The sequence below is a fragment of the Lepus europaeus genome, chromosome 12, assembly GCF_033115175.1.
Source record: "Lepus europaeus isolate LE1 chromosome 12, mLepTim1.pri, whole genome shotgun sequence".
NCBI lineage: Eukaryota > Metazoa > Chordata > Mammalia > Lagomorpha > Leporidae > Lepus > Lepus europaeus.
The window spans coordinates 1728212-1754983 of NC_084838.1; the positions used below are offsets into that span (position 1 = coordinate 1728212).

General features: G+C 69.3%; 2 protein-coding genes across 2 annotated transcripts in view; one reads left to right on the forward strand and one right to left on the reverse strand.

Annotated features, from left to right (window-relative positions):
* On the reverse strand, window positions 1-11243 carry SURF4 (surfeit 4). The gene is made up of 6 exons (XM_062207267.1): window positions 11115-11243; window positions 2685-2871; window positions 2245-2321; window positions 1837-1880; window positions 1322-1508; window positions 1-996 (listed from the first exon to the last, which is right to left on the reverse strand). The coding sequence occupies exons 1-6, from the start codon at window positions 11160-11162 to the stop codon at window positions 730-732; spliced, it is 810 nt and encodes a 269-aa protein (XP_062063251.1). The 5' UTR covers window positions 11163-11243; the 3' UTR covers window positions 1-729.
* The window catches only part of STKLD1 (serine/threonine kinase like domain containing 1), a 23930-nt gene continuing 8318 nt past the window's right edge, over window positions 11161-26772 (forward strand). Inside the window, exons 1-9 of the mRNA XM_062208400.1 lie at window positions 11161-11232; window positions 11905-12006; window positions 13339-13425; window positions 18513-18557; window positions 19941-20015; window positions 20905-21006; window positions 23310-23380; window positions 23880-23995; window positions 24896-25014. Coding sequence (XP_062064384.1) covers window positions 11161-11232; window positions 11905-12006; window positions 13339-13425; window positions 18513-18557; window positions 19941-20015; window positions 20905-21006; window positions 23310-23380; window positions 23880-23995; window positions 24896-25014 — 789 coding nt within the window. The remainder of the gene's footprint in view (window positions 11233-11904; window positions 12007-13338; window positions 13426-18512; window positions 18558-19940; window positions 20016-20904; window positions 21007-23309; window positions 23381-23879; window positions 23996-24895; window positions 25015-26772) is intronic.

The following is a 26772-nucleotide window of genomic DNA, read 5'->3' on the forward strand; positions in this document are numbered from 1 at the left end:
CAATGTTAGAAAACTTTAAATACAGGGTCAAGGTCAAACCGGGTAAGGCATCACAAATTTAGGAAGTAATTTGGCTGCATTCAGCGTAGCGAGCGGACAATCTGGGCGGGCGAGCGACAGAAGGGGCGAGGGCGAGCTGGCGCCGGCCCAGGGTCTTGGCGCTGCTGCCGCGCTGCGCACCCCACACCCGTCCGTGAGGAGCCGGCGGGCTGCCCGCCCCTGGGCACGCTGGCGCCCCGGCGAGGACTTGTACCATCCCAGCAGCCTCGGGGCCTCCTAATACTGCGTCATCCTTTGGCTCTGGGGTCCCTGTGGGGTGTGAGGTGCCACAGCACGGGCAGCGAGTGTGGCACTGGCTGGGCCATCCCGGTTGTGTAGTAGTTTGAGCTAACAATGTAAACGTCAAGTGGAGACCGCTCTGCATTCTGGGTGACAGGTGTCTGCTAACAGTACGGTGAGGCGGCCAGCCCCCAGAAACCCAGCAACGCACTGAGGCCGCGGCCGGCAGGGCCGCCCCTGGGATCTGGCCACCGGCGGGCGGGGCGGGCGCTGAGTGGTCAGACCGGCTGTGGCCATCGGGGTTCAGGTGTCTGCAAATAAAGTTCTCGAAACATCTGTGCCTTTACCAAGGGGGTGGGGGAGAGGACACGAACGCTGGCCACTGGCGGCGCCACCCTGAGCCGGTCCTCGGCGGCCAGTGCTGGCCAGGCAGGGCAGGGCCCGGTCCTGTTACCACTCTTTCTTCTTCTCATCCATGGAGACGCCGCCGGGGCCCAGGGCCACCACCAGCAGCAGGCCTCCGATCACCGACATGGTCTGGAAGAAGTCGTACTTGAGGAAGTCGTGCATGGGCTTGTAGACTGGAATGGTCCAGAAGGCGTTGAAGTACACGTTGATGGCGAACAGCCAGACGACCAGGGTCAGAGCGGCCAGCTTGGTCTTAAAGCCGATGGCCACCAGGATCATCAGAGCCGTGCCCACGATGTTCTGGACGACCTGCAGGGGCGAGGGGGAGAGCGCGAGCCGTGCTCCAGCCAAGTGCCCGCCAGGCTGGTGCAGCAGCCACGCGTGGAGCAAGCACCGTCCCTGACCGTGCCAGGCTGAGGGTCCCCGCTGCGAGCTCCAAGCTCCGCGTGTGTGTCCTCACCCAGCCATCCCACGGCGCAGGCACGGCCCAGGCTCTGGCCAGCTCGCAGGCCGTGCCCCGGGGGCTGCTGGGGCACAGCACACGACGAAGGCGGGAAGAAGTCGCAGAAGCCGGGCAGACCCGCGTCCTCCGGAGGAGGCAGGGAGGCGGCCGGGCGGGGGGGGGGGTACTCACGGAGAAGAAGCTGGCGTCGAAGTGCAGGAGGGTCATGAACATCAGGACCAGCAGGACCCTGCCCCCGAGCTGCATGTACTGCTTCGGGGAGCTCTCGCGCATGGTGGGGACGCCCGCAAACATGCTCTTCCCCTCGGAGCGGGACTCCGCCAGGAGCAGCAACAAGCCGCCTCCCAGCGCCAGGTTCCTGAGGGCCAGAAAGGCTGGCTGGACGCGAACACCCCACCCTTCACCGCGGCCAGGCGGGCCTGCCCCCAGGATGGGACCGGGGTTCAGCAGTGAACCCCCCGGCCTGAGGGGCGGAAGGGTCTTCCCTGGGCCCGGGGCTGGCTTGTCAGCCACTCAGACCCTTGAGACACGGGCCAGAGGCCAGGACTTGGGCGAGGGAGGCTTGCTACCCACCACCTGTCTCCAGGAGGTGCTGTGTGAGCCGCGGGGCCCTGTGGGGCCCTGCTCAGCGGAGGGTCCGAGTTAGCGATAAAGGGAGGAAACACTCACCACCAGGACGCACCTACCTCATCAGAAACTTCAAGTCCCATAAAATGCTGTAGGCAATGGTCTGGGGGGACAGAGAGAGGAGTCAGCATTGGCCAGGAAAGTCTACAGGGTTAACTGCAGCCCTGGGCGGCGTTTCCGACAGAATGGGATGAAGAGTACGCTGATGTCCTGGGACATCGGGGGCCAAGCGCCTGTGTGGTCAGGGGGTGCCCAGTGCTCCAGAGAACAAGGTGGCCACGAGAGCACGGCCCGGCGACAAGGTTGGGGCTAACAGGCCCCTGTGGCGGCCCGGCAAAGCAGCAAAGGCACAGAGCCAGGCCTGCCTGGGGCCAGCCGCCGGTGAGGAACGACCCGCTGCAGGGTGGGGCACGGCACCCTCACAGGCCCTGGCTCAGCAGAGCGAGGGAGCGCGCGCCCCGCGGTACCTGCAGCGCGATGATCCCGAACAGCCCGAAGCAGGCATACTGCACGAAGTTCCGGCTCAGCACCAAGACGCAGCCAACTGCAGAGGAGGGGCGGGGTCAGCGGGCGGCACGGGGCCTCCTGCCACCGCGGCCGAGCCACCCCTGGGGACGCCACGGCAGAGGTGGCCTGGCCGGGCAGTCACGTGGAGCGGCACCCTCCAGGTGCCGGCGCCTCTCGGGTCCCTTCTGCTCCGGGACAGGTTGTAAAGGTCAGACCCCTTCCTCGCCCGTGGCCGGGACCCCTGCGCCGGAGCGGCCTCTGGTCTAAGGCGCTCGCTCCCTCCGCAGCCCCTGGTCACCCGCCTCCAGCGTCGCCTGCTGTGGACTCAACGTGGAGGCCACACGCCCTGAGCGAGGAGGCGGGCAGCCCAGCCCCGGCCGGCCCTGGGCCCCGCGCTCACCCAGCTGCCCCAGCAGGTTGAGGAACACGAAGGACGAGGCCAGCAGGTAGCCGCAGCTCCACGTGCTGTCGATGTAGTCGCGCTGCTCGCTCCACTGGAACCACATGCGCACGCCGTCCTCCAGGAAGGTGCTGATCAGGCAGAGCCGCGCCACGTGCGGCAGGTACTGCTTCGTGACGCGCAGGAACTGCGGGGCACACACGGCCCGGTCACGGGAGGGCCGAGGCCAGCGGCCAGCGCACAGCCGCTGCCGCCCCGGGTGGAGCCTGCCCCGCCACTGCAGGCCCCGATCCCCCGGTGAACGACGGCCCCGACGCTCTTCTGCTGTCCACGCGGGAGGCAGGTTAAGGGGCAAGTGCAGCTGTCCAAGGCAGAGCTGCCCGCGGCCCCGGCTGTCTGCACTCCGGCCACCGGCCTCGCACCGCTGGCACACGGGCTGCTCGCTGCCGCGGGGGCTGTCTGGCAGCGTCCCTGGCCTCCCCTCCCCTCGCCACGAGCGGCACCCAAGTGCTTCCCAAGCCCGCCACACGTCCCCCCTGCTCCAGCCCTAAGCAGGGGAGGGGCACACGGGAGCGCAGAGGGGAGGGGCCCTGCACCTCCCAGCCTCCAGGGACGTCTGGAGCCACTCCTGATAGAACAAGGGGCCCTCAGGTGACAGCCAGGAGCCAGGGCCACAGGGCCAGCAGAGCCGTGGAGGAAGCCCAGCCTGCCACAGGCCACAGGGGCGTCTCCAGGCCCTAAGCAGGGTCCCCCAGGAAAGCTCGGGGTCCGACGTGGGGGACCACACCCCTGCAACAGTTGTGAGCACACCTGAAATCCACACAGCTAACGGCCAGCCAGCAAATTAGCGAGGGGACGGACAAGCGGACAGCAGTGAAATGTGCGCGCGAGGTCACCAGGGTGCAGCTCCCTTCCCGGCCGGCGTCGCAACGCCGCTCGGCTTCTGGCCCAGCTCCCTGCTAAGGCGCCGGGGAAGCAGAGGAAGACGGCCCGAGGGCTTGGGCCCCTGCCGCCCCTGTGGGAGCCCAGGGTGCAGTCCTGGCTCCTGACCTCAGCCCGCTCCAGCCCTGGCTGCTGCTGCTGCCACTGGGCAAGTGGACCAGCGGAGGGAAGGATTCTCCCCCCCCCCCCCGCCACTGCTCCGCCTTGCAAATAAATACATTTTTTTTTTTTAAAAAGAACAACTTCAGCCGGCACCGCGGCTCACTAGGCTAATCCTCTGCCTTGCGGCGCCGGCACACCGGGTTCTAGTCCCGGTCGGGGCACCGATCCTGTCCCGGTTGCCCCTCTTCCAGGCCAGCTCTCTGCTGTGGCCAGGGAGTGCAGTGGAGGATGGCCCAAGTGCTTGGGCTCTGCACCCCATGGGAGACCAGGAGAAGCACCTGGCTCCTGCCATCGGATCAGCGCGGTGCGCCGGCCGCAGCGCGCTACCGCGGCGGCCATTGGAGGGTGAACCAATGGCAAAAGGAAGACCTTTCTCTTTGTCTCTCTCTCTCTCTCACTGTCCACTCTGCCTGTCAAAAATTAAAAAAAAAAAAAAAAAAAAGAACAACTTCCTCCTGTCCTCCGTGCGCTGTGAGACGCCAGGTGCGGGGCGTCAGCTGCACCTGCTCTCCTCCCTCTTCAAAACGGCAGAGGGAGCCTCTGATAACGGCGGGTCCTCGGGAGACAGAGCCGGCCCCCACCCAGCGTGACGTGTGGGTGTGGGTCTAAAGGGCACAGGTCTAAAGGGCGCGGCAGGAGTCTGGGGCCGGTGGCTGCCCGAGCCCCGGGCTCACTGAACCCCCGGCTGCAGTGAACAGACGCACGTGACAGGTTTTCACGGGCGCCCGGTGTCCCCGCCAGCCCGCAGGTGCCCAGCGGGGTGGCACCGGGGCAGGGCGGGTACAGGCCCTGCGCTTTCTCTCCAGACCTGCTGAGTCCAGCGGCCCAGGCTGATTCCGCCCGCACTTACTCAACCCTTGGCCCCCAGGGAGGGGATGGCAAAGGCCACGGTGAGGGGCAGGCAGACAGCAGAGAACCAGGGTAGCGGGTCTGGAAGACAACACCCGGGCTGAGGGGCCGGCGCTGAGGGCAGCAGCACCCACGTGGACACTCATCTGGGTCCTGGCTGCTCCTTCCGATCCCGCTCCCTGCTGTGGCCTGGGAGAGCAGTGGAGGAGCCCGAGTGCTGGGGCCCTGCACTGCGTGGGAGACCCGGACGGAGCTCCAGGATCCCTAGTGCAGCCTGGCCCAGCCCCGGCTGCTGTGGCGACCTGCGGAGTGAACCAGCAGACAGAAGATCTCTGTCTGCCCCCAACCCTGCACAGAAACTCTGCCTTTGAAATAAAGAAATCAAAACAGCCTGGCGTGGCCACGGACGTCTCTATTCTCTGCGAATCCGAGACTCCTGGTCTCGAGGTTGCAACGACTTTCACAGCCCAAACGCTGAGAGCAGACAAAGAAAGAGGGAAGGAAAAGTAAAGAAAACATCGGTTCCCAATTGTGCAGCGAATCAGGAGCCCCGTGGAAAACACTCCAGAGGCGGGCAACCCACACCTGGTGGCCGCCACCCCGCCCCCACCTCGAGGGACGCCCAGCAAGGGAGTCGCCACCTGTGCCATCAGGACCCGCGGCGCCCCCCTCGGCACGCGCTCCTGGACCCACCTTCCCAGCGGAGCAGCCCCGGCAGCGGGGGCCCTGCGCCTCGCCTGACCCCGGGAGGGGGCTCCACCACGGCTGAGCGGGGGCCCTGCGCCTCGCCTGACCCCGGGAGGGGGCTCCACCACGGCTGAGCGGGGGCCCTGCGCCTCGCCTGACCCCGGGAGGGGGCTCCACCACGGCTGAGCGGGGGCCCTGCGCCTCGCCTGACCCCGGGAGGGGGCTCCACCACGGCTGAGCGGGGGCCCTGCGCCTCGCCTGACCCCGGGAGGGGGCTCCACCACGGCTGAGCGGGGGCCCTGCGCCTCGCCTGACCCCGGGAGGGGGCTCCACCACGGCTGAGCGGGGGCCCTGCGCCTCGCCTGACCCCGGGAGGGGCGAGCAGCCTTCCGTAGGGGCCTGTGCCCCTTGGCATGGACCCGAGGGCAGCAGAGGCCACAGCAGGCAGCAGAGGTGTTCGGACTTGCCCCCAAATGACAGCCGTGAGCCGCCCGCCTGGGCCGCGGCTGTGGTCGAACCCTCCCTGCGCCAAGGACCCTCATCGGCTGGTGCACCGCCCGCGAGCCCCAGGCAGTGTCTAACAGCCTTCTTGATGACTCGGCTGCTCTTAATTGGAGTGTCTGGCTGAAGAGGATTAGAGAGCGAGCGAGAGCGAGGAGAGCGAGGAGAGCGAGTGGCGGAGGACGGCAGCCCCGGCCTGCCCTCCCGTGCAGCCCCAGCCGGGAGGCACGCGCCGCCTCCCCGCCCAGCATCCTCTCCTGAGTGGACTGAGACCCGAGGACACCCTATTCTTAACGCAGGTGCCGGTCACGACTGCCCAGAGGGGCACTGCCGTCAGGAAGGCGTCCAAAACCGTGTCCCCAGCACAGCAGAGAAGAGCCACACGGGCCACGGGCCACGTCAGAGCACACAAGCGCAGAGCCCTGGGGCTGTCGCTTCCTTGGAGAGCCTGGCCACGGGCCTGGCTGGCAGGGAGGCGACACAGCTGGCTCACGACTGCTGGTCCTCCTGAAGACGTCGCTGACAAGAGCGACACGGTCCATGGGCAGGGGAAGCAGCCAAGTGACAGACAAATCCAGAGAGCTGACGTCCTTAAGGGGGACCGGTCTAGACATAAACCCAACCTGAGACGTGACCCGGAACACGGGGACCCCCCGGAACCCACGCCCCACAGGAGGGGCCACGGGGAACCCACGGCACCACGCCCCACAGGAGGGGGCACGGGGACCACACGGAACCCACGCCCCACAGGAGGGGACACGGGGACCCCACGGCACCCACACCCCACAGGAGGGGACACGGGGACCCCACGGCACCACACCCCACAGGAGGGGACACGGGGACCCCACGGAACCCACGCCCCACAGGAGGGGACACGGGAACCCCACGGAACCCAGGCCCCACAGGAGGGGACACGGGAACCCCACGGAACCACGCCCCACAGGAGGGGGCACGGGGACCCCACGGAACCATGCCCCACAGGAGGGGACACGGGGACCCCACGGCACCCACAGGAGGGGACATGTGGACCCCACGGAACCCACGCCCCACAGGAGGGGACAGAGGGACCAGATGGCACCCACACCCCACAGGAGGGGACACGGGGACCAGACGGCACCCATGTCCCACAGGAGGGGCCACGGGGAACCCACGCCCCACAGGAGGGGACAGAGGGACCAGATGGCACCCACGCCCCACAGGAGGGGACACGGGGACCACACAGCACCCACGCCCCACAGGAGGGGCCACGGGAACCCCACGGAACCACGCCCCACAGGAGGGGGCACGGGGACCCCACGGAACCACGCCCCACAGGAGGGGCCACGGGGACCACACAGCACCCACGCCCCACAGGAGGAGGCACGGGGACCCCACGGAACCACGCCCCACAGGAGGGGCCACGGGGACCCCACGTCCCACAGGAGGGGACATGGGGACCCCCCCGGAACCCACGCCCCACAGGAGGGGCCATGGGGAACCCACGTCCCACAGGAGGGGACACGGGGACCCCCCGGAACCCACGCCCCACAGGAGGGGCCACGGGGACCCCCGGAACCCACGCCCCACAGGAGGGGACACGGGGAACCCACACCCCACAGGAGGGGCCACGGGGACCCCCGGAACCCACGCCCCACAGGAGGGGACACGGGGACCCCACGGAACCCATGCCCCACAGTCAGGACAAACAGCAGAAAGCAACCTGCACCTCCCGGCCGCTAACTCCATGGAAGCAGGCAGGTCGGACGTCCCTGGTCACCAAGACCACGGCTGCCCTGGCCAAGGGTCCAGCCAGTCCCCAGGCAGCCCCGGGTGCGGGGAGGGACTGTCCCCGGAGGAGGCAGAGACGCGGCAGAGCGCGGTGACTCACGGCGACTGCACACTTCCTGCAAGGCTCCCTCCGGCCGGCGCCCGGTGGGTCACGCTGCACCCAAGGGGCAGGGCAGTGCTGACCACCCCAAGGCTGGAGAGGAGAGCCTGGCTCTCTCCTGGAAGCCCGTGTGCAACCGAGGCTGGCCCCAGCTGTGCCCCAGCTGAGCCTCACTAGCCACACCTCCTCCCTGCCCCCCCACTGCCCAGGGGGCCGCACCTGAGCCCCCCTCAAAGCGTGGCAGCCCCTCTGCCTCCCTGCCCCACCCCTTCAATGACGCGAGCGGGAAGCCCCTTGCAGGGGACCGGCAGAGCACGGGGACAGCAGCCACTCACCGTCACCAGTGCCCCGCCCGCGGCAGTCGGCCCAGACAGGACGCTCATCACCAGCCCGCTAACACCCGTGGGTGCAGGCGCCCTCCCAGGGCGGCCAGGCCAGGGCCAGCTCTGCCATGGCGGCGCCAGCGAGGTGTGGCCAGGGTCGGGCTCAGGGCTCAGACCCCAGCTCCTGGGTGCCCTTGGCTCTGCCACCTGGAAGAACAGGTGCACACGCCAAAGGCCACGGCGCGTAAGGCCACGGGCGCCTGTCCGTCACCCCGGTGGCGAGCAATCAGGCAGAAGCCACGCAGGGCCGGCGTGACGTTATCTGGCCCACCGCGCTCACCAGCACTTCCGCCCCGGCCAGCCTGGCTCCGACGGCTCCCCCACGGCACACGCCTCAGCACTCCCCACGGCCTGGCTCCCTGGAGCAGGCGGGCACTGTCCCTGGCCGCGGGCATGGAGCTCGATGCCAGGGGCAGAGAGGAGGCTGCTGGCCCTGCCACACCGCTGTGCCCCAGGGAAGGTGGCAGCACGCCAGGCAGGGAGGAAGCCAGGATGAAGACGCCCGCCAGGCCAACCTGTCACGGCCCAGGCCGTGTCACAGATGTCGGGACGGCGCAGCTCGCCGGTCCCCAGCCAGTCCTAGGACTAGGAACGTGGGCGTGCCGCCTCGGCGGACCGGTGGCCGCACCGCCGATCCCCACCATCCACGCAGTGGACACCTGCACGCCGGCCCCTCCCCCGCGGGCAGCCTGGCTGGAGCTCTCCAGGAAGCCACCAGGTGGGCTTTGCCCGGCACCTGCCCTATCCCCTGGGGGCGTGGGACGTCCCCTGACGCCTACAGCATCAGTGCCCTGTGACTCACGCCCCTGCCCACTCGTGTTAGCCTGCTCCGCCACGCTGGGGTCTGCGCTGGCCCGTGCCGGCAGAGGAGCTGGGGGGACCTGCGCCGTGCAGGGCGCCGGCTGTGCGGCCCAGGCAAGTCCAGGAGTGACAGGAGTCGCCCCCGTACCCCCAGAAGCCAGCTTCTTTCACGGCAGACGAACCAGGACGCGTGGAGAGACTGCCAGGGCCGCGGCCGCCGCTCGGCGCCCGAAGGAGCCGGTGACTTCCGAGAGCCGCTGGCAGCCGGACCGGGACGGGTTATCTAGATTTGGTTATGAAATTCACTTGCAACACCGGGGTTTGCCGGGCTGAGTGAGCCTGTGTGGCGCTCGTTAAAGGAGCCACCTCCTTCGGAAATAAAACCAGGTCACCAAACCTCCCGCCGATGCAGAGCGACCCGCGGGCCCGCCGGGCTCCGGGAGCCCTGGATACGGGCGGGCAAGGCCCACGGCTCCCCGTGGCCGTCAGACACAGGAGAGAACTCCCGGCTAAGACCGCTCCCCCAGCACTGGGCTCACAAACCTCGCACCCCCATCACCCATCGCTTGGTCAAAAAAAAAAAAAAAAAAAAAAAAAGCCACGGAGCGGCGCCAGCCAAGGCCTGGCAGTCCGGTTGCTCAACGCCCCCCCATAAACATTAAAGACAGCGACGCCTGCAGCTCCGCCAAAGCCACACACGCGATCCGGTGCCTGCGGGCCGCGGTGGCTTGCGGACCTAACGGGAAACTTCTGGGCCCCCCATCCACCGAGGCTGAGCCAGGGAGACCCGGGCCCGGCCGCCCCGCCGCCCCCGCCGGCCCGCGCCCCAGCCTCCCAGAGTCCGCGCTCCGAGCCCGGGGCCCGAACCCACACACCTGGGAAGCAGGCAGCGCCGCGGCACCCGCGGCCGGGGCGACCCCTCCCCTGGGGGGGGTCCCCGGCCCCAGGGACCACCAGGGTCCCCCACCCGCCGCCAGAGGCGCCCCCCTCCCCTGGGGGGATCCCCGGCCCCAGGGACCACCAGGGTCCCCCACCCGCGGCCGGGGCGACCCCTCCCCTGGGGGGATCCCCGGCCCCAGGGACCACCAGGGTCCCCCACCCGCGGCCGGGGCGACCCCTCCCCTGGGGGGATCCCCGGCCCCAGGGACCACCAGGGTCCCCCACCCGCGGCCGGGGCGACCCCTCCCCTGGGGGGGATCCCCGGCCCCAGGGACCACCAGGGTCCCCCACCCGCCGCCAGAGGCGCCCCCCTCCCCTGGGGGGGATCCCCGGCCCCAGGGACCACCAGGGTCCCCCACCCGCCGCCAGAGGCGCCCCCCTCCCCTGGGGGAGATCCCCGGCCCCAGGGACCACCAGGGTCCCCCACCCGCCGCCAGAGGCGCCCCCCTCCCCTGGGGGGGATCCCCGGCCCCAGGGACCACCAGGGTCATCCACCCGCCGCCAGAGGCGCCCCCCTCCCCTGGGGGGGATCCCCGGCCCCAGGGACCACCAGGGTCCCCCACCCGCCGCCAGAGGCGCCCCCCTCCCCTGGGGGGGATCCCCGGCCCCAGGGACCACCAGGGTCCCCCACCCGCCGCCAGAGGCGCCCCCCTCCCCTGGGGGAGATCCCCGGCCCCAGGGACCACCAGGGTCCCCCACCCGCCGCCAGAGGCGCCCCCCTCCCCTGGGGGAATCCCCGGCCCCAGGGACCACCAGGGTCATCCACCCGCCGCCAGAGGCGCCCCCCTCCCCTGGGGGAGATCCCCAGCCCCAGGGACCACCAGGGTCCCCCACCCGCCGCCAGAGGCGCCCCCCTCCCCTGGGGGGGATCCCCGGCCCCAGGGACCACCAGGGTCATCCACCCGCCGCCAGAGGCGCCCCCCTCCCCTGGGGGAGATCCCCAGCCCCAGGGACCACCAGGGTCATCCACCCGCCGCCAGAGGCGCCCCCCTCCCCTGGGGGAGATCCCCAGCCCCAGGGACCACCAGGGTCCCCCACCCGCCGCCAGAGGCGCCCCGCGGAGCGGAGGCCGCGCGGGGACCACCCCGCAGTCCAGGCCGTGGGGGGCGCTCGCCCCGGCCCCCCGGGAGCTCGGGCGGCCGCTGCAGGGCCGGGGGTCAGGGCGCGGGGAGGGCCGGGCAGTCCGGCGGGGGCCGGCGCGGAGGCCCTCGGGGGCCCGGGCAGTCCGGCGGGGGCCGGCGCGGAGGCCCTCGGGGGGCGGCCAGGCCGGGCGGGGCGCGGCGGGCCCGCAGGCCGCACCTGGTCGGCGAAGTCCTCGGCCGTGCCCATCAGGTCGTTCTGGCCCATGGCGGCGGGGCCTCGGCTGGCTCGCTGGCTCGCTGCTCCCGGTCGGCGCCCGCTGCGGCCTGCACAGGAAGTGCCCAGCGCCCGGCCTCGCTGCGCGGCGGCGGCTCCAGCGGCTGCCACGTAGGCCAAGCCTTAAAGGGGCCGCGCGCCGCCCGGACACGCCCCGCCGCGCCTTAAAGGGGCCGCGCGCGCGCCTGCGGCCCGGCCGGAGGCCCCGCCCCCTCCCGCCCCGCCCGCCGCGCTCGAGGCCCCGCCCCACGCCCGCCCTGCCTGCCCGCCGCGCTCGAGGCCCCGCCCCCGCCCGCCCTGCCCGCCGCGCTCGAGGCCCCGCCCCCTCCCGCCCTGCCCGCCGCGCTCGAGGCCCCGCCCCCTCCCGCCCCGCCCGCCGCGCTCGAGGCCCCGCCCCCGCCCGCCCTGCCCGCCGCGCTCGAGGCCCCGCCCCACGCCCGCCCTGCCTGCCCGCCGCGCTCGAGGCCCCGCCCCCGCCCGCCCTGCCCGCCGCGCTCGAGGCCCCGCCCCCGCCCGCCCTGCCCGCCGCGCTCGAGGCCCCGCCCCACGCCCGCCCCGCCCGCCGCGCTCGAGGCCCCGCCCCACGCCCGCCCCGCCCGCCGCGCTCGAGGCCCCGCCCCACGCCCGCCCCGCCCGCCGCGCTCGAGGCCCCGCCGCCGCGCTCGAGGCCCCGCCCCCGCCCGCCCCGCCCGCCGCGCTCGAGGCCCCGCCCCGCCCGCCGGGCCGCGGTTAGGGCCGGTGTTCCGAGGGGACGCCCGGGTGCCCGCTGGGGGCGCCGTTCGTGCCCAGAGGCTGCCGCGGGACAGGCAGTGGAGTGGCCATGGAGAAGTATCAGGTGCAGCCCCGGGGACTCCCTGGGGCCGACGGGGCCACCCAGACCCTGTCAGAGAGAACGGCGGCGCCGGGGTGTGACCGGGCCGGGTCAGCCCCGGGCTCCTGGGTGCCCTTGGCCTCGCCGGGCCTCGGTTTCCCCCTCTGAGGGTCCCTGGACGCGGGACACCGCGGGGCGGCCGGAGCCTGGAGAGCGTCATTTCTCCCAGGCCTTCACCTTCGCTGACAAACGCGCAGCGCCCTGGGTCCCCCCGCCTGGGGCCAGGGTCCCCCACCCCGCCCCCGCTGAGCTGAGGCAGCCGAGTTCCTGGTGGACAGAGGGGATTGTTGTTGTGGTTCATTTTTTTTTTAAGATTTTAATCTATTTGAGAGGCAGAGTTACGGGGGGGGGGGTCTTCCATCCGCTGGTTCCCTCCCCAATTGGCTGCTGTGGCCAGAGCTGCACCGATCCAAAGCCAGGAGCCAGGAGCTCCATCCAGGTCTCCACGCGGGTGCAGGGCCCAAGCACTTGGGCCATCGTCCGCTGCTTTCCCAGGCCACAGCAGAGAGCTGGGTCGGAAGTGGAGCAGCCGGGACTCGAGCCGGTGCCTGTCCTACAATGCCACAGCGCCGGTCCCGGTCAGGGAGTTTTAAAAGTCATTTTTGCAGGAAAATAGAAAGTTGATGACGTAGTGACGCCTTGTGCCGCCTAAGCCCCCCGTGGCACCTCCTGCCCGCCACGGCGCTCCTGAGCAGTACCCAAGCCACCCGCGGGGGCTGGACATCAGATCCCGGCCCCCACCCCGACTTCTGTGGCCAGGGAGCCCACAGAGCCTGTCCTCGGGGTCCAGCCTCGGGGTCCAGCTGTCCCATCCTGGCCCGCACCCCGGCCTCTCTGCGGAGTTTTGGCGTGGTGGCCGCCAACACAGGCAGGCCCCGCTCGGGTCAGGCCCCAGAGCCTCGTCCAGCCCAGGAGGTCTGAGCCACGGCCTTGGGCAGGGACCCAGCTCCCGAGTCAGCGCCACAGACCCCCCCCCCCGCCACGTGGGCATGGGGGAAAGCGGTCGCCCCGGCCACGTCCCATGTCTGTGAGCTGTGCGGCGTGGTGACGGCGACCACGCAGTCACAGGACGGTTACCTCTCGTCTGGATGCCCACCGTGGAGGTGGGCGCTGGGAGCCGGGGTCCTGGGCTGAGTGAACGCGGATGCCCGGCTGGTTCTGGAACCGAGAGGCCGTGGCTGCCTGCCGGAGGGCTTCCCGGTGCAGTGAGGGGGCAGCGCTGGCCCTGCCCGCCCCCACCCCGGCACCTTGGAAGCCGCCCCGTGGCATTTCCTGGAAACTGCCCCCCCCCCCCAGGTTCTGCGCCGGCTGAAGCCTGGAGCTTTGGGGGTGAACCTGGTGGTGCAGGAAACGGAGACCAAGGTGAAGCGGGTGATAAAGCAGGTAAGAGGCCTGGCAACCACGAGGGACCAGCGCCGTGGCCGGGGCGTTCCGCCCCCCCCCCCCACCAGCAGGCACTGCGGCAGAGCCGGCTCCCAGCCTCGGTGGGGGGAGGAAGCTCACACCTGCCGTCCACTCCCTGCTCGCTGTGTGCCAGCCGCCAGCCCGCTGCATCTCCTGCCTGCCCAGCAAAGCGGGACAGGGGCCCCGCCCTCCGGGGGGAGGACTCGAATCCAGGCACTCCGCTGGACAGGGTCGCCACTTTTACCCACAGGGACCAAGGCCCAGAGAGGGCAGGGGCCAGCGCGAGGTCACGCTGGCCGAGGGCAGCTCCCGGCCGGCCGGCAGGGCAGGGTGGGGCCTCGCCTGCAGGAGCACACCCCCTGGTGTTTCCCAGACGGGGTGGGCCAGAGGGAGCTGTCCTGAGAGTCCCGGACGTGCCCTCCGCGGGGGCGGGGGCAGGGACAGGGCAGCATTGTCCAGGGTGGCTGCACCGGTGCCTGGAGTCCTTGCGCCTCCTTCTCCGTGGCTGGCTGCAGGGTCAGCCCCCGGTCTCCCAGACCAGTGGGGTGGGGTGGCTGGCCACTTCCTGGACAAACAGCTTTTAAAAATGGAACTTATTTATTTGTTGAAAGGCAGAGAGAGAGCTCTCGCACCCACTGCTTCGCTCCCCAGCACGGCCCGGGCTGCGCCAGGCCAACGCCAGAGCCTGGAGCTCCGTCCGGATCCGCCACGCGGGGCAGGGCCGGGTGGCGGGGGCGAAGGTGGACTCTGTGCGCCCCTCCGGTCTCCTCTGAGCACTGTGGGCTGTTTCGTTTTCCCAGGATTGTATGACGCGTTGGGAAGGTCCCTGCTCAGGTCTCCTGTCAGGAGCACAGTGGCCGGTGGCTCCGCCCTGCCTGTGCGCGGGCCCCGCCCATCCCCTGGTGCTGTGGTTCTCACTGTGCACAGGGGGCCCTGATGAACGTCCTTAAGCTAGGTTTTTTTTTTTTTTTTTTTTTTTGAGCATCTATTGTTTCCGTAGGAGAAATTGCTAGGAGTGGGTCTCCGGGTAGAATGAGCCAGCATTTCTAAGGCTCTCCTGATGTCGTGGTTGACTGTCCCTGCCGCCGAGCCCCGGGGCCGGGAGGGAAGGCAGACGGGCAGACTGGGTCTAACCCGCACTCCACAGCCCACGGGCGTCTCGGCCCCTCGCGGGGATCTGGACGGGTCCCCCTGCACGTCGTGGTCTGGTCACCCCGTGACGAGCCCGTTTCCAGCCCAAGTCAGGAGCAGGCTTCCGGGTGTGGGTCCGCTGTTCCAGCTGGCGCGGCCCCTGTCACCGCCCCTTCGCTTCCCCCTCGGAGAAGGGACCGCTGCACAGCGTCAGCGCACAGAGCGTCTCCCGGCTTGCGTCAGGAGTCGGGTGGTGAGGCTGGTGCTGTGCCAGCGGGAACCTAGCCATGTGCCCCCGGGGCCGGCGCATCGCCGCCTTCCCGGCTTCCTAAACTCATGCTCACGGGGGGCAAAGACGTTCTCGCTGCCCAGAGCGTTTTTAGGTCACTGCCTGAGGACACCTGCAGGCCCTGCCTGGAGCCACGTGGCGGGGACGTGGACGGTGGGAGCCTGGAGAGGTGATGGCACGCTGGTGCTGCTGACGGCGGAGAGGTGCTGGAGCCACGTGGCAGAGACGTGGACGGTGGGAGCCTGGAGAGGCGATGGCACGCTGGTGGTGCTGACGGTGGAGAGATGCTGGTGCCGCGTGGCGGGGACGTGGACAGTGGGAGCCTGGAGAGGTGATGGCACGCTGGTGGTGCTGACGGCGGAGAGATGCTGGTGCCACGTGGCGGGGACGTGGACGGTGGGAGCCTGGAGAGGTGATGGCACGCTGGTGCTGACGGCGGAGAGGTGCTGGTGCCACGCGGCGGGGACGTGGACGGTGGGAGCCTGGAGAGGCGATGGCACGCTGGTGGTGCTGACGGTGGAGAGGTGCTGGAGCCACGTGGCAGAGACGTGGATGGTGGGAGCCTGGAGAGGCGATGGCACGCTGGTGGTGCTGACGGCGGAGAGGTGCTGGTGCCGCGTGGCGGGGACGTGGACGGTGGGAGCCTGGAGCCTGGAGAGGCGATGGCACGCTGGTGGTGCTGACGGCAGAGGACGTGCTGGTGCCACGTGGCGGGGACGTGGACGGTGGGAGCCTGGAGAGGCGATGGCACGCTGGTGGTGCTGACGGCGGAGAGGTGCTGGAGCCACGTGGCAGAGACGTGGACGGTGGGAGCCTGGAGAGACGATGGCACACTGGTGGTACTGACGGCGGAGAGGTGCTGGTGCCACGTGGCGGGGATGTGGAAGGTGGGAGCCTGGAGAGGCGATGGCACGCTGGTGGTGCTGATGGCGGAGAGGTGCTGGAGCCACGTGGCGGGGACGTGGACGGTGGGAGCCTGGAGAGACGATGGCACGCTGGTGGTGCTGATGGCGGAGGACGTGCTGGTGCCACGTGGCGGGGACGTGGACGGTGGGAGCCTGGAGAGGCGATGGCACGCTGGTGGTGCTGACGGCGGAGAGGTGCTGGTGCCGCGTGGCAGAGACGTGGACGGTGGGAGCCTGGAGAGGCGATGGCACGCTGGTGGTACTGACGGCGGAGGAGGTGCTGGTGCCGCGTGGCGGGGACGTGGACAGTGGGAGCCTGGAGAGGCGATGGCACGCTGGTGGTACTGACGGCGGAGGAGGTGCTGGTGCCACGTGGCGGGGACGTGGACGGTGGGAGCCTGGAGAGGCGATGGCACGCTGGTGGTGCTGACGGCGGAGAGGTGCTGGAGCCACGTGGCAGAGACGTGGACGGTGGGAGCCTGGAGAGACGATGGCACACTGGTGGTACTGACGGCGGAGAGGTGCTGGTGCCACGTGGCGGGGATGTGGAAGGTGGGAGCCTGGAGAGGCGATGGCACGCTGGTGGTGCTGACGGCGGAGAGGTGCTGGAGCCACGTGGCGGGGACGTGGACGGTGGGAGCCTGGAGAGACGATGGCACGCTGGTGGTGCTGATGGCGGAGGACGTGCTGGTGCCACGTGGCGGGGACGTGGACGGTGGGAGCCTGGAGAGGCGATGGCACGCTGGTGGTGCTGACGGCGGAGAGGTGCTGGTGCCGCGTGGCAGAGACGTGGACGGTGGGAGCCTGGAGAGGCGATGGCACGCTGGTGGTGCTGATGGCGGAGAGGTGCTGGAGCCACGTGGCAGAGACGTGGACGGTGGGAGCCTGGAGAGACAATGGCACGCTGGTGGTGCTGACAGCGGAGAGGTGCTGGTGCCACGTGGCGGGGACGTGGACGGTGGGAGCCTGGAGAGACGATGGCACGCTGGTGGTGCTGACGGCGGAGAGGTGCTGGTGCCATGCGGTGGGGACGTGGACAGTGGGAGCCTGGAGAGGCGATGGCACGCTGGTGGTACTGACGGCGGAGGAGGTGCTGGTGCCGCGTGGCGGGGACGTGGACAGTGGGAGCCTGGAGAGGCGATGGCACGCTGGTGGTACTGACGGCGGAGGAGGTGCTGGTGCCACGTGGCGGGGACGTGGACGGTGGGAGCCTGGAGAGGCGATGGCACGCTGGTGGTGCTGACGGCGGAGAGGTGCTGGAGCCACGTGGCAGAGACGTGGACGGTGGGAGCCTGGAGCCTGGAGAGGTGATGGCATGCTGGTGGTGCTGACGGCGGAGGACGTGCTGGTGCCACGTGGCGGGGACGTGGACGGTGGGAGCCTGGAGCCTGGAGAGGCGATGGCATGCTGGTGGTACTGACGGCAGAGGAGGTGCTGGTGGTGGAGAGGATGGTGGTGATGGGGGGTGATGATGGTAGTGATGGTACTGATGTTGGTAATAATGGTAGGGACGGTGATGGAGGTGGTGGAGACGCCGGTGGTGTGGTGGTGATGAAGGGGGTGGAGACGCCGGAGGTGGTGATGGTGATGATGGGGTGGAGACGCCGTGGTGTGGTGGTGATGAGGGGGGTGGAGACGCCGGTGGTGGTGATGGTGATGATGGGGGTGGAGACGCCGGTGGTGTGGTGGTGATGAGGGGGGTGGAGACGCCGGTGGTGGTGATGGTGATGATGGGGTGGAGACGCCGTGGTGTGGTGGTGATGAGGGGGGTGGAGACGCCGGTGGTGGTGATGGTGATGATGGGGGTGGAGACGCCGGTGGTGTGGTGGTGATGAGGGGGGTGGAGACGCCGGTGGTGGTGATGGTGATGATGGGGTGGAGACGCCGTGGTGTGGTGGTGATGAGGGGGGTGGAGACGCCGGTGGTGGTGATGGTGATGATGGGGGTGGAGACGCCGGTGGTGTGGTGGTGATGAGGGGGGTGGAGACGCCGGTGGTGGTGATGGTGATGATGGGGTGGAGACGCCGGTGGTGTGATGGTGATGAGGGGGGTGGAGACGCCGGTGGTGGTGATGGTGATGATGGGGTGGAGACGCCGTGGTGTGGTGGTGATGAGGGGGGTGGAGACGCCGGTGGTGGTGATGGTGATGATGGGGTGGAGACGCCGTGGTGTGGTGGTGATGAGGGGGGTGGAGACACCGGTGGTGGTGATGGTGATGATGGGGTGGAGACGCCGGTGGTGTGATGGTGATGAGGGGGGTGGAGACGCCGGTGGTGGTGATGGTGATGATGGGGTGGAGACGCCGTGGTGTGGTGGTGATGAGGGGGGTGGAGACGCCGGTGGTGGTGATGGTGATGATGGGGTGGAGACGCCGTGGTGTGGTGGTGATGAGGGGGGTGGAGACGCCGGTGGTGGTGATGGTGATGGGGGTGGTGGAGATGATGGGGGTGGAGACGCTGGTGGTGTGGTGGAGATGATGGGGGTGGAGACACCGGTGGTGTGGTGGTGATGAGGGGGGTGGAGACGCCGGTGGTGTGGTGGTGATGAGGGGGGTGGAGACGCCGGTGGTGTGGTGGTGATGAGGGGTGATAGCGGCGTTGGTGTGATGGTGGTGATGGTGGTGGAGATGGTGATGGTGGTGATGGTGGGGGTGGCAATAGCGGTGATGGTGGGGGTGGCAGCGTGGCGGGGGTGGCTTACTGACGTGGTCACTGAGACGGCGCCCTCTTGTGCCCCTGCAGGTGGAATGCATTGATAAGCACCAAGCCAATGAGGCCCTGGAGGAGGTAACTTGGGCGTGGTGCTCACGCCGGCTGTGCTGAGCCTTCTGGTTGAGCGAGCGGGTGGAGGGAAGTCCGGCTGGGAGGACACGGGTTCAGCCGCAGGTCTTAGCCCAGCTGTGAGAGCAGCAACCCCCCGGGGCATCACGTGAGCCCACGGCCAAGCGACAGCTCTGCGCCCGGCTGACAGCCCAGGACCCACATTCCTGGGAGGACAAAGTCCAGTGGCAGCGGGGGCCCGAGGCTGATCCCCCAGTGGCCGACTTGATAAAGGAAGTCTACTCAATGATTAAAGGTGGCTCGGCCTAGAGAACTTGGGAGGCTCAGAGCTTTTTAGCGAAGAGGGGAAATTAGCCCTCGTGTGACAGACTGACCTGGGGGGCACCTGCTGCCCACACGGCAGCTCAGTGGCCAGCGCCTCTGAGCGGCTTCTCGCCACCTCGCTCTCGCCGCACGTGAGGTTAAACGTGCCCCCTTGATGTCCTCTGGGCGTGCTGGCTCTGAGCTTCGCCAGATGCCGGTGCAGTGAGGGGGCGAACAGGGGAGCCCCTCCCACCCCATCACAGCTTTTTTTTTTTTTTTTAATAATTTTAGAAATTCTCTGTTTGGAGCAGGTCAGCACTGGCATTTCTTGCTTTCTCTTTCTTTCTAAGATTTATTTATTTATTTAAAGTCAGAGTTAAACAGAAAGAGAAGGAGAGGCAGAGAGAGAGAGGCAGAGAGAGAGAGAGAGAGAGAGAGGTCTTCCATCTGCTGGTTCACTCCCCAGATGGCCGCAATGGCCGGAGCTGTGCTGATCCAAAGCCAGGAGCCAGGAACTTCTTCCCGGTCTCCCATGTGGGTGCAGGGGCCCAAGGACCTGGGCCATCTTCCACTGCTTTCCCAGGCCACAGCAGGGAGCTGGATCGGAAGTGGGGCGTCCAGGACTCAACCCGGTGCCCATATGGGATGCCGGCACCACAGGCTGCGCCCAGCACCGGCCCTGTCACAGCTCCCCACCCTGCTGGTTCCTTTCCCGGTCCTGCTGGGCAGCCGTCGTGCCCACCCCTCTCTCAGAGCAGTTCCCTGGCTCTAGGACTCCACGGCGGGGGCAGGGGACACAGGGACCTCTGAGGAAGCCCCCAGGCCCCGGGCACCCGGCCTCCTCTGCCAGCGCTGACTTTATGTGTGTCCCCTGTGCCGCCTCGGCTCAGGGAGGTTGCGGCCCTGTCTTGGTCACACAGCAGGGCTGGCCCGTGCTGGCCCGTCTGCTTCCTAACCACCGGGCTGCACGGCCTCGCTGTGGCTGCTCCCCTGACCTGCTGGGGGGGGGGGGGCGGGTGACAGAGAAGGCCCAGCTGGGAGTGGCTCTTCCTAACCCCTCCCCCTCTCCCAATGCGTGGTCCACAGCTGATGCCACTGCTGGAGCTGCAGCACGCCCACGTCGCCACGTACCACGAGCTGTTCCTGACCTGGAACCAGGAGGTGGGTTGGACCGGCCCACGCCGCTGCTGTCCCACCCCTCAGAGCCATGGCCATGACGGAGCCATCACTTACCAGGCCCCGGGACCGTGCTGGGGGCTTCCTGTGCGTAATCCATGGGCGCCCCCGGGACCCTCCTTGTAGAAAGGAGACGTGGGTCGCTCAGCTGGGGTGTGGCAGAGCTGGAAGGCCAGGCCGTGGGCGCAGCCCCGGGGCCCACGCCTGCAGCTCCCGAGCTCTGCACCCTCAGCCAGAGCCACCCTGCTTGTCCCAGGCCACTGGAACCCTCACTGGTAGCTCCACCCCGTCTCCTAAGCGGCCTCCTGTCCATCACCACTTCCTGGAGGAAGGGCCGAAGGAACATCCTTACTTCCTAATGGGGCCTGGGGCGCGGGAAGCCCACACGGCTCCCAGGTAGCTGCTGGGGATCCAGACCCAGCCCACGAGGCCCCCAGGCCCTGCACTGGGAGCCGGAGCCTCACGGTGGGGGCAGCTGAAGTGGAGGCAGGTCAGGCCCCTGTGCGTCTGACGTTTGTCCGGTCGCCTTGGCGTCCAGGCCTGAGCAGGAGCAGCGCCCCCCCCCCCCCGGCCTGGACGTCCAGGGTGTCTGAGCACCTGCCATGGGGAGGTGCAGGGAAGCCAGAGGAGGCTTCAGCCAGGAGGGAGGGCCGCGCCAGGCCCTGCCCGGTCTGCTGGGGCCGGTCCAGGAGGGCTGCGCCCGGAGGGAGGGGGGCCGATCCCCGCAGAGGCGCAGCTCCCAGAAGTCCCAGGAGCTCAGTGTGGAGGGGCCGGGAGCAGCGCGGGGACAGAGGGAGCAGAGATGAGCAGGAGGGGCTCCCAGCCCCCGCCAGCCGGCAGCGCCCCCCTGCAGAAGCCCCTCCTGTCCGGGCAGATCTCCTCCCTGTGGCTCTGCCTGGTGATGGACTACAACAAGGGCAGCCTGCAGAGGGCCATCGAGAGTAAGAGGAAGGCGAAGGCGGCCATGGACGCGGTGGTAAGGCCCCTGGGGCCCCGGGCGCCTGGGCGGGCGGGCGGGCGGGCGGAGACAGCCCGGAACCCCAGAAGGTTTCCCTGATAGTGGCGGTGACTTGAATCCGCCTCCGGCACTGACTCCGCCGGTCCCCAAGGTCCCCAAGGTGAGAGGACTCGGACGCCGCCGTCGCGGGGGTGTGATGGCTCCTGTTCCACGTGCCTGCCCCTCTGTGCTGCCGAGCGTCTCAGAGCACGGGCTGTTCTGCAAGGGGAACTGACGTGAAGCCGCCACGTTCACCCCCAAGTGCCCACGACAGCGGGGGCTGGGCCAGGAGGAAGCCGGAGCAGGAACTCAATTCGGTTCTCTCACATGGGTGGCAGGGACTCACAGAGCTGAACCATCCTCTGTGCCTCCCCAGGCAGCGGGAGGCAGGCGCCCAGCGCTCTGGGACGGACGTGGGCACCACACGCCCAGTGCCCACTCCAGCCTTTTCTTGTTGCTGTGCGGCCGCTGGTGCACCTGTGCTGGTGTTGGTGCGCACCTGGGCTGTCTGGGCTCCGGCTGCTCCGAGCATTTCTGTGTGAACACCGAGGAGCAGCACTGCGCGAGTGGGGGGGGGGGGCAGCAGGTGCAGGTGGGTGTAGCGGCTGCCCCACCCCGGGCCTCCCATGGAGCCGTGGTGGAGCCATGGTGCTCTCCCACCGTGGCGAGTGCGCCTGTTCCGAGCTTCACTGTGCCAGTCTTTCTAGGGTTCGCTGTTCGGAGGTGGGGTCTTTCGTTATGGCTTTCATCTGTGTTTCCCTGGGGACAGCTGAGGGCCGTGGCCAAGCTGTGCTGGTAGCAGGACGAGCACAGGACGGCCAGGCTGCTGCTCAGACCCGAGCAGGGACGCCGAGCCGTGTCTTCCCCTCCGACAGCTCCGGCTGGGCAGGAGCAAGCGGAGGTGTGAGCGCAGAAGCCCAGCGTGGGCAGGGGCCTGGCCCGGGGCACTCGGGGGGACTGGGACTCCCCACTCTCCAGAGTCCCAGCCGCAGGGGGGTGGCGAGTGCACTGCGGCCACTGGGATTTTTTCTTTTGAACCTGTTGAGTCCTTGCCCTATCACACGTTTGGGTTGTTGGTTTTTGTTGCTTTAAAAAATTCATTTATTTGTTCAGAAGGCAGAGTGACAGAGAGCGAGAGGCAGAGAGAGAGGTCTTCCGTCCACGGGTTCACTCCCCAGATGGCCGCAATGCCCAGGGCTGGGCCAGGCCAAAGCCAGGAGCCAGGAGCTCCATCCTGGTCTCTCATGCGGGTGCAGGGGCCACACACTTGGGCCACCTTCTGCTGCCTCTCAGGCCGTAGCAGGGAGCTGGATCGGAAGCAGAGCAGCTGGGGCCCGAACCAGCGCTCAGATGTAGGCCGTGGGCGGGCACCCCACGCCTGGCTTCCCCCGCGGGCGCAGCACCAGCACCTCTCTGTCCTTGCCCATCTGTGGGACGGTCTGCATGTGCTGGACACAAGTGCCTGCAGTGTCCCTCCCTGTCTGTGGCCAGTTCGCTTCCTCAGTGGTGGCCCTGGGTGGACAGAAGGTCCCCATGTGACAAAGCCCATTGCACCCACATTTCCCGAGTGCCCTTGGGGTCCCAGCTCAAGGGACCTTTCCTGCCCCAAAGCCAGGAGGATCCCCTGGAGGAGGCGGCACTGGGATGCAGCTCAGGCAGTTCTGTCTGAGGACGCCTCTGGGGGGTGGGCGGACGCGCTCCGCGTCCCCTGCAGGGCTCTGATGGCCCACGGCCGCTCTCCCACCACAGCTTCAGGGCAGGCTCTGCAGTGGGACCATTGGAAACACAGGGTGTTCCTGGAAACCTTGACGCCCAAGGTGGCTCTGGGGGCCTCATAGAGTGCAGGGTCCTTGGAGCAGGTGTGAAAGTCAGTGCCCCGACACCACGCAGGTCTGGTTTCTGACTCTGAGTGCTTCCAGAACGTTCTCTCCCACCATAACGGCACCAAGGGGCAAGCCCCAAGTGGGCACTGAAGCTCCGTGACCTCTGACAGCGCACGGCCCAACTGCACAATCCCCCAGCAGGTGCTGGGCCGTGTGGGCCACAGCCCACGGGAGCTTAGAGACAGCAGCACGAGGTCTGGAACCGGGGGCCCCTGGCAGACACGGCTGGGCCGTCTGAGAGCCACACTGACTCCAGCCTCCCCCCTGGCTCGAGCTCGTGGCCAGCTTCAGGCCTGCCTCAAGACACAAGGGGACGAGGCGCCGCTGGTGGCTTCGGGGTCCCTGCCTGACGCAGAGCACCGCTCGCAGCCCCTCCCTGGCGTGTCCCCCTCTCCCCAGTGGCTGCAGAACGTGCTGGGCCAGGTGTTGGACGCTCTGGAGTACCTGCACCAGCTGGGCATCGCTCACAGGTGGGCGGGCCGCCTCCTGCTGGCACTGGCCGCTGCCTCTCACCCCCCGGCAGGGGACAGGACAGGCAGTTTCCCAGAGCCCCTCCCCCAGGCCACGTGACTCACCGGCTCCAGGCACAGCTGCACGTGGGGTGCCAGCTGGGTCTAAAGTGCACGGGGTGGGGCAGAGGCCGCGCCAGGGAAGAGATGAGCTGGCCTGCCGCGGCGTGGCCTCTGACCCCCCAGCCACGCAGCCGCCTCAGAGCCCCGGGAGACGGCTCCCGCCCAGAACAGACCACGTGCCCGCAAGTCGTGGGGCGGCCGAAGGCTGGCCCACCGGCCCGGGACTCCACACCGCGGGAGGGTTGGGTTTTCCCTGGTGTGGCCACGAGAGAGGGGGCGTTTTCCTGAGGCGCGGGCTGCTTAGAACCTGGCGGGATGGAAGCAGAGCAGGGCGGGGGGAGGCGGTCCCGCCACGGGGTCCCCACGGCCCCCAAGGACCTTCCCCTCTTGGCCTTAGGAACCTCAAGCCGTCCAACATCGCCCTGGTCGGCGGCAGCCACTGCAGACTGCAGGACCTGAGCTGCAACAAGCTGATGGTGGACGAGGCCAAGTGGAACATCCGTGCCGAAGAAGGTGGCCGGGCCTCCGGGCAGGCGGGGACCACGTTTGCCCAGAGGTCCCCTGGCCTGTGTGGACCCCAGGGACTCCTTCCCCTGGGTGGTGACTGAGTGGGACTGCCTCCAGGGGTGGGGTGGGTGCAGGGCCCCGAAACACCAGCACTGGCACAAAGGAATGGTAGCACACCCCAGAACGTGTTAGCCCTCATGGGAGCGGGGAGGCCTGCGGAGGAAGGACCCGGAGTGCGCCAGGCACTGGCTGTCCCGGGAGCTGGCAGGGGTGCAAGGCGAGGAGAGAGGGGTCTCTTCCCTTGGAAAAGGTGACGGCTGTCTGGAGGGAGCAACCACAACGGGGAATCCCAGAGTCCGGGGCGGGGGGAGCTGCTAGTGACACTCTGTCCTGGTTACACAGGGGACAGACAGGTGAGTGGATGGGTGATGGACGGGTGGGTGGAGCTATGGAGGTGCAGAGGGCGTGGGTCTTGAGTCCAGCCCTTTACTCTTGGGGAGCGAAGGTTCAGGGAGGAAGGGGCCGCCTGAGGCCCGTCAGGGACTGCGCACCCTGCTCTTCCGGCCCCTCCTCTGGGGCTCAGATGTGGAAACGGGAGAGGCCGCTGCAGCCGCGCCCCAGGCCGACACTGGAGGGAGCCGAGGTCTGAGGAGGTGCAGAGTCTGGCCTCGTTGGCACCAGCACCTTCCGGCTCCTCCAGCAGCCGTCGTGGGCGCCAGACACCCAGGTCCACGGGCAGCCTCATGGCCAAGGCCCGGCTCGCCAGGGGCCTCCTGCTCCTCGGCGGCTCACCCGAGAAGGGAGGCGGAGGACAGCCGAGGGCTGGTGCTGGGCGGGCTGCGTGTCCTGCCCTGGCCCCCCAGGCAGCACCGGCTCACGGGACCCCCGTCCGGCTGCTGCCCACAGACCCCTTTCACAAGTCCTGGATGGCTCCCGAAGGCCTCAGCTTCTCCTTCAGCCCGAGCTCGGACGTCTGGTCCCTGGGCTGTATCATCCTCGACATGGCCAGCTGCTCCTTCCTGGAGGTGAGCCCCCCCCCCGTCCGTGTCCACACCCCCTGCCTGTGTCCACGCCCCCCGCCTGTGTCCACGCCCCCCGCCTGTGTCCACGCCCCCCCGCCTGTGTCCACGCCCCCCGCCTGTGTCCACGCCCCCCGCCGTCTGTGTTCACATTCCCCCCCACCTGTGTCCACGTCCCCCCCACGTCTGCTGGAGCCCCCCCGTCTGTGTCCACGCCCCCGCCCGTGTCCACGCCCCCCGTCTGTGTCCATGCCCCCCGCCCGTGTCCACGCCCCCGCCTGTGTCCACGCCCCCCGTCTGTGTCCACACCCCCCACCCGTGTCCACGCCCCCCGCCCGTGTCCACGCCCCCCGCCTGTGTCCACACCCCCCACCTGTGCCCACGCCCCCCCGTCTGTGTCCACGCCCCCCGCCTGTGTCCACGTCCCCTGCCTGTGTCCATGCCACCCGTGTCCACGCCCCCCCGTCTGTGTCCACGCCCCCCGTCTGTGTCCACGCCCCCGCCTGTGTCCACGCCCCCCGCCTGTGTCCACGCCCCCCGTGTCCACGCCCCCCATCTGTGTCCACGCCCCCCGCCTGTGTCCACGCCCCCCGCCTGTGTCCACGACCCCCGTCTGTGTCCACACCCCCCCCTGTGTCCACGCCCCCCCGTCTGTGTCCACGCCCCCCGCCTGTGTCCACGCCCCCCCGCCTGTGTCCATGCCCCCGCCTGTGTCCACGCCCCCCCGTCTGTGTCCACACCCCCCCGCCTGTGTCCACGCCCCCCGCCTGTGTCCACGCCCCCCCGCCTGTGTCCACGCCCCCCGCCGTCTGTGTCCACACTCCCCCCCACCTGTGTCCACGTCCCCCCCCACGTCTGCTGGAGCACGCCCCCCCATCTGTGTCCACGCCCCCCACCTGTGTCCACACCCCCCTGCCTGTGTCCACACCCCCTGTCTGTGTCCACACCCCCCCCAGCCTGCCGGAGCCCCCCCGCCTGTTTCCACGCCCCCCCATCTGTGTCCACGCCCACCTGTGTCCATGCCCCCCTGCCTGTGTCCACACCCCCTGTCTGTGTCCACACCCCCCCCCAGCCTGCCGGAGCCCCCCCGCCTGTGTCCACGCCCCCCCCGTCTGTGTCCACACCCCCCGCCTGTGTCCACGCCCCCTGCCTGTGTCCACGCCCCCCGTCTGTGTCCACGCCCCCCTGCCTGTGTCCACACACCCCCACATCTGCCGGAGCCCCCCTGTCTGTGTCCACGCCCCCCGCCCGTGTCCATGCCCCCGCCCATGTCCACACCCCCCCGCCTGTGTCCACGCCCCCCCGTCTGTGTCCACGCCTCCCCCGTCTGTGTCCATGCCCCCCTGCCTGTGTCCACACCCCCCCGCCTGCCGGAGCCGGGCCCTCACCCAGCCTCCCGCCTGTGTCCACGTCTACCCCCGGCCCCAGCACTCAGCACCCGCTGGGCTTGGGCAAGGTGACGGGGACAGCAGAGGTGCAGCGCCACCCCCACGTGTCTGCGTCTGACATCCACGCGCTCCCCAGCGCCACGTCCAGCCGAGCCCGCATCCCCGCCCTCTCCCAGCCCCTGGCCTCTGCCTCCGCAGCTCCCTTGCTTGGGAAGACTCCCAGGAAAAGAGGGCCTGGGGCCGGGAGACAGCGGCTCGGGAAGGAGCCCAGGTGCAGCCCCGCCCCGGACTGGTGGCCTGGGCTGCCTGGCCTGTAAACGGGCACGAGGCCCCTCTCACCGGCGGGATCCAGGTCGGGGTCCCCTTGGCAGCACGA

What these genes read in the sequence shown, in the direction of transcription:
- SURF4 (XM_062207267.1), bottom strand. Translation starts at nt 11,162, where the DNA reads ATGGGCCAGAACGACCTGATGGGCACGGCCGAGGACTTCGCCGACCAG. An exon ending in CAACCTGCTGGGGCAGCTGG is followed by an intron (nt 2,322 to 2,684) that starts GTGAGCGCGGGG and finishes CCTCCTCTGCAG; the next exon opens with TTGGCTGCGTCTTGGTGCTG. An exon ending in GACTTGAAGTTTCTGATGAG is followed by an intron (nt 1,509 to 1,836) that starts GTAGGTGCGTCC and finishes TCTGGCCCTCAG; the next exon opens with GAACCTGGCGCTGGGAGGCG.